The sequence below is a fragment of the Oncorhynchus gorbuscha genome, linkage group LG01 (genome assembly GCF_021184085.1).
Source record: "Oncorhynchus gorbuscha isolate QuinsamMale2020 ecotype Even-year linkage group LG01, OgorEven_v1.0, whole genome shotgun sequence".
Classification (NCBI taxonomy): domain Eukaryota; kingdom Metazoa; phylum Chordata; class Actinopteri; order Salmoniformes; family Salmonidae; genus Oncorhynchus; species Oncorhynchus gorbuscha.
Window position 1 is genome coordinate 119079970 of NC_060173.1, and position 5829 is coordinate 119085798.

The 5829-nt window shown below is 50.2% G+C and overlaps 2 protein-coding genes across 2 annotated transcripts in view; both read right to left on the bottom strand.

The window, feature by feature from the left end:
• Nucleotides 1-107, bottom strand: part of LOC123993091 (thrombospondin-type laminin G domain and EAR repeat-containing protein-like) — a 36738-nt gene extending 36631 nt beyond the window's left edge. The window contains exon 1 of the mRNA XM_046294912.1: nt 96-107. Coding sequence (XP_046150868.1) covers nt 96-107 — 12 coding nt within the window. The remainder of the gene's footprint in view (nt 1-95) is intronic.
• An 87-nt stretch (nt 108-194) lies between these two features.
• The window catches only part of LOC123993153 (unconventional myosin-X-like), a 51006-nt gene continuing 45371 nt past the window's right edge, over nt 195-5829 (bottom strand). The window contains exons 11-12 of the mRNA XM_046295036.1: nt 425-488; nt 195-295 (exon numbers count right to left, since the gene is read on the bottom strand). Of these exons, the coding sequence (XP_046150992.1) occupies nt 195-295; nt 425-488 (165 nt within the window). The remainder of the gene's footprint in view (nt 296-424; nt 489-5829) is intronic.

A 5829-nucleotide genomic window follows, 5' to 3' on the forward strand; every position in this document is an offset into this window, starting at 1 on the left:
AGACACACTGACAGCACAGACCGAGAAATTATCAGTGACAACCGGACACGCTGGCCTATCCCCTAGTGAACTAACTTCCTGTGGGCTCAACTCACCCACCGCTTCATGACAGCCGATTCGCCTCCTACAGACAGTGAGACGCAGAACGGTAAAAAACGTTTTCAGCTTAGTATGATCTCCTCGAGCCCCAGTATTCAGAAACGCCCGGCCTCCTGGGGCTTTTCACGCACGACGGTGCATATTTTTGTTTTCCCGAGAACGGCGACAAACCACAAACATCCAGTCAACGGCATTCCTGTGGGTGAAAACAGTCGTGGATGAGAGGTCCAAGGAGAGAATAGCAACAATTGTGCAAAACTACAAACAGGCAAATAATGCGGCGCAGTACAACAGTGGTGTGCAGAACGATATCTCTGAACGACACCTTCGGCAGTCTCGCCACGGATACTGGCTGCAATTACCACCACCACACCGGGTCTGGCAATTCTCTGAAAAGCAGAAAACAAGAAGAAGAGGCCCCAGTGGACATCACCAACACTGGACAACTGATAGAATGGAAAACACATGGGCCTGGTCTGACGAATCGGTTCCTGTTGCATCATGCTGATGGCAGAGGCAGGATTTGAGCGTCACTGGAATGATGTCAGCTGGTTTGGTTTCACTGAATGATGTCAGCTGGTTTGGCGTCACTGGAACGATGTCAGCTGGTTTGGCTTCACTGGAATGATGTCAGCTGGTTTGGCTTCACTGGAACGATGTCAGCTGGTTTGGATGTCAGCTGGTTTGGCTTCACTGGAATGATGTCAGCTGGTTTGGCTTCACTGGAATGATGTCAGCTGGTTTGGCTTCACTGGAATGATGTCAGCTGGTTTGGCTTCACTAGAATGATGTCAGCTGGTTTGGCGTCACTGGAATGATGTCAGCTGGTTTGACTTCACTAGAATGATGTCAGCTGGTTTGGCTTCACTGCCCCGTTGAAAACATGTCATGTAAATCCTAGTGTACCGTTTCTATCATCCATTTCCTTGTTTATGTATAGAATTTTCTATTACTGTATGTCATGGCCCCGTTCTGCCTGGTGTCAACGGTACAGGCTGGTTTTCCTGGCACACGTTAGGTCCCTTGATACCAATTGAGGAACGTGTGAACTCCACACCTTGTAAAATCCATGCACCGAATAAACTTTGCCATGGAGTGTATGACATGAGCAAAGCATAGTGTACACATTTTAACAGAAAATGTTTAAACTGAAAGGTAAATCTTCAAATCGATATCATTGTTATTGTAAATTACCGGCGCCCAATGTCAAGGGTAGCAACCAGAAGAAAGGACAGGATGGTTACGCTGACGATAGATAGCAGTACCTGGCTGACAATCTAAGCAGAGCCACGTGATCTCAGAGGAAGCTTTATGGGGAGGTGGGAGCCTGATTATATTGAGCATCCAGCAACTATGCAGTACCCTGTTCACCATAACCCAGACACACTATAGGCTTGTCTATGCTGAGTTATCTTACAAACCTGGGGGCTGTGGTCTGGGGTTACTGACTGAGAGATCCTGGTGATAAGAAACACTGCAGGGCTTTCTGTTTCCTGTCATGATCTTCACATAACTGGAGAATTTACCAGTAGCATTGTTACACCAGTAGCATTGTTACACCAGTAGCATTGTTACACCAGTAGCATTGTTACACCAGTAGCATTGTTACACCAGTAGCATTGTTACACCAGTAGCATTGTTCACCAGTAGCCAACTGTCATTAAATCCACCCCTATCTTATGATACAGTTCTATCTCAACTGTCTTTGTGCCCGGTTGGAGCTAGTGGTCGCATCTGCACTGCCGCTCCAACGGGTAGTATAACTTTTTCATTATATTTCATTATATCACAACGGTTTGATTTGTCTTATCTTAGCAATTTCTTCTCAGCTAGCTACATAGCCGCTTTGTATCAAAAGATAATTGCGTAATTATCGTATTTCGCCGTCCTAACGTAGTCTTCACTAGTCTTCACTAGCCAGCTAACGTCCACTGATTAGCTGCACTGGAGAAACTGTTACACTCAACTGAACGACTTGATTAGTTTAGTGTCAGCTAGCTACATAGCTGTCTTTGCTGTCTTCGTATCATCGTATCATCGTATCCAAGATAATTGTGTTGTTTAGGTTTAGAGTGTGTAGTCTTAGAGTGATTATCTTAATTTACCGAGGTTAGCTAGCCAGCTATTTGTCGTCCTTAACGTAGGTGACTCTGCTAGCTAGCCAACAGCTAGCCAACGCTAGCCAACGTCTTCTGTATAGAACTCAACTACCCGGTCGCATTCACAGGTTGTATCACATTTTCACTTCATTTTCATTACAGTACAACGGTTTGATTTGTTTGATCGTAGCTAGCTACTTAGCCGTCTTTGTATCAAAGATAATTGTGTAGTCTAGAGCGATTTTCTAGGTTCGCTAGCCATCTATTGTCGTTCTTAACGCAACGTAACGTAAACAACACTGCTAGCTAGCCTGCTAGCCCCCGAATAGCAACACTGCAGAAACTATTACACTCAACGGAACGACTTGATTAGTGTAGTGTCAACAACGCACCCACTGCCAGCTGGCCTACTTCAGCAGTACTGTATCATTTTAATCATTTTAGTCAATAAGATTCTTGCTACGTAGCTTAACTTTCTGAACATTCGAGACGTGTAGTCCACTTGTCATTCCAATCTCCTTTGCATTAGCGTAGCCTCTTCTGTAGCCTGTCAACTATGTGTCGGTTTATCCCTGTTCTCTCCTCTCTGCACAGACCATACAAACGCTCCTCACCGCGTGGCCGCGGCCACCCTACTCTGGTGGTCCCAGCGCGCACGACCCACGTGGAGTTCCAGGTCTCCGGTAGCCTCTGGAACTGCCAATCTGCGGTCAACAAGGCAGAGTTCATCTCAGCCCATGCCTCCCTCCAGTCCTCGACTTCTTGGCCCTGACGGAAACATGGATCACCACAGACAACACTGCTACTCCTACTGCTCTCTCTTCGTCCGCCCACGTGTTCTCGCACACCCCGAGAGCGTCTGGTCAGCGGGGTGGTGGCACCGGATCCTCATCTCTCCCAAGTGGTCATTCTCTCTTTTCTCCCCTTACCCATCTGTCTATCGCCTCCTTTGAATTCCATGCTGTCACAGTCACTAGCCCTTTCAAGCTTAACATCCTTATCATTTATCGCCCTCCAGGTTCCTCGGAGAGTTCATCAATGAGCTTGATGCCTTGATAAGCTCCTTTCCTGAGGACGGCTCACCTCTCACAGTTCTGGGCGACTTTAACCTCCCCACGCCTACCTTTGACTCTTTCCTCTCTGCCTCCTTCTTTCCACTCCTCTCCTCTTTTGACCTCACCCTCTCACCTTCCCCCTACTCACAAGGCAGGCAATACGCCCCGACCTCATCTTTACTAGATGCTGTTCTTCCACTAACCTCATTGCAACTCCCCTCCAAGTCTCCGACCACTGCCTTGTATCCTTTCCCTCTCGCTCTCATCCAACACCTCCCACACTGCCCCTACTGGATGGTATCGCGCCGTCCCAACCTTTCGCTCTCTCTCCCCGCTACTCTCTCCTCTTCCATCCTATCATCTCTTCCCTCCGCTCAAACCTTCTCCCACCTATCTCCTGATTCTGCCTCCTCAACCCTCCTCTCCTCCCTCTCTGCATCCCTTGACTCTCTATGTCCCCTATCCTCCAGGCCGGCTCGGTCCTCCCCCTCCCGCTCCGTGGCTCGATGACTCATTGCGAGCTCACAGAACAGGGCTCCGGGCAGCCGAGCGGAAATGGAGGAAAACTCGCCTCCCTGCGGACCTGGCATCCTTTCACTCCCTCCTCTCTACATTTTCCTCCTCTGTCTCTGCTGCTAAAGCCACTTTCTACCACGCTAAATTCCAAGCTTCTGCCTCTAACCCTAGGAAGCTCTTTGCCACCTTCTCCTCCCTCCTGAATCCTCCGCCCCTCCCCCTCCTCCCTCTCTGCAGATGACTTCGTCAACCATTTTGAAAAGAAGGTCGACGACATCCGATCCTCGTTTGCTAAGTCAAACGACACCGCTGGTTCTGCTCACACTGCCCTACCCTATGCTCTGACCTCTTTCTCCCCTCTCTCCAGATGAAATCTCGCGTCTTGTGACGGCCGGCCGCCCAACAACCTGCCCGCTTGACCCTATCCCCTCCTCTCTTCTCCAGACCATTTCCGGAGACCTTCTCCCTTACCTCACCTCGCTCATCAACTCATCCCTGACCGTTGGCTACGTCCCTTCCGTCTTCAAGAGAGCGAGAGTTGCACCCCTTCTGAAAAAACCTACACTCGATCCCTCCGATGTCAACAATTACAGACCAGTATCCCTTCTTTCTTTTCTCTCCAAAACTCTTGAACGTGCCGTCCTTGGCCAGCTCTCCCGCTATCTCTCTGAATGACCTTCTTGATCCAAATCAGTCAGGTTTCAAGACTAGTCATTCAACTGAGACTGCTCTCCTCTGTATCACGGAGGCGCTCCGCACTGCTAAAAGCTAACTCTCTCCTCTGCTCTCATCCTTCTAGATCTATCGGCTGCCTTCGATACTGTGAACCATCAGATCCTCCTCTCCACCCTCTCCGAGTTGGGCATCTCCGGCGCGGCCCACGCTTGATTGCGTCCTACCTGACAGGTCGCTCCTACCAGGTGGCGTGGCGAGAATCTGTCTCCTCACCACGCGCTCTCACCACTGGTGTCCCCAGGGCTCTGTTCTTGGCCCTCTCCTATTCTCGCTATACACCAAGTCACTTGGCTCTGTCATAACCTCACATGGTCTCTCTTATCATTGCTATGCAGACGACACACAATTAATCTTCTCCTTTCCCCCTTCTGATGACCAGGTGGCGAATCGCATCTCTGCATGTCTGGCAGACATATCAGTGTGGATGACGGATCACCACCTCAAGCTGAACCTCGGCAAGACGGAGCTGCTCTTCCTCCCGGGAAGGACTGCCCGTTCCATGATCTCGCCATCACGGTTGACAACTCCACTGTGTCCTCCTCCCAGAGCGCCAAGAACCTTGGTGTGATCCTGGACAACACCCTGTCGTTCTCAACTAACATCAAGGCGGTGGCCCGTTCCTGTAGGTTCATGCTCTACAACATCCGCAGAGTACGACCCTGCCTCACACAGGAAGCGGCGCAGGTCCTAATCCAGGCACTTGTCATCTCCCGTCTGGATTACTGCAACTCGCTGTTGGCTGGGCTCCCTGCCTGTGCCATTAAACCCTTCAACTCATCCAGAACGCCGCAGCCCGTCTGGTGTTCAACCTTCCCAAGTTCTCTCCACGTCACCCCGCTCCTCCGTTCTCTCCACTGGCTTCCAGTTGTCAGATCCGCTACAAGACCATGGTGCTTGCCTACGGAGCTGTGAGGGGAACGGCACCTCAGTACCTCCAGGCTCTGATCAGGCCCCTACACCAAACAAGGGCACTGCGTTCATCCACCTCTGGCTCGTTTCGCCCTCCCTACCACTGAGGAAGTACAGCTCCCGCCAGCCCAGTCAAAACTGTTCGCTGCCCTGGCCCCCCAATGGTGGAACAAACTCCCTCACGACGCCAGGACAGCGGAGTCAATCACCACCTTTCCGGAGACACCTGAAACCCCACCTCTTTAAGGAATACCTAGGATAGGGTTGGCAATCCCTCTCACCCCACCCCCCTAAGTTTTAGATGCACTATTGTTAAGTGACTGTCCCACTGGATGTCATAAGGTGAATGCACCAATTTGTAAGTCGCTCTGGATAAGAGCGTCTGCTAAATGACTTAAATGTAAATGTAAATGTAA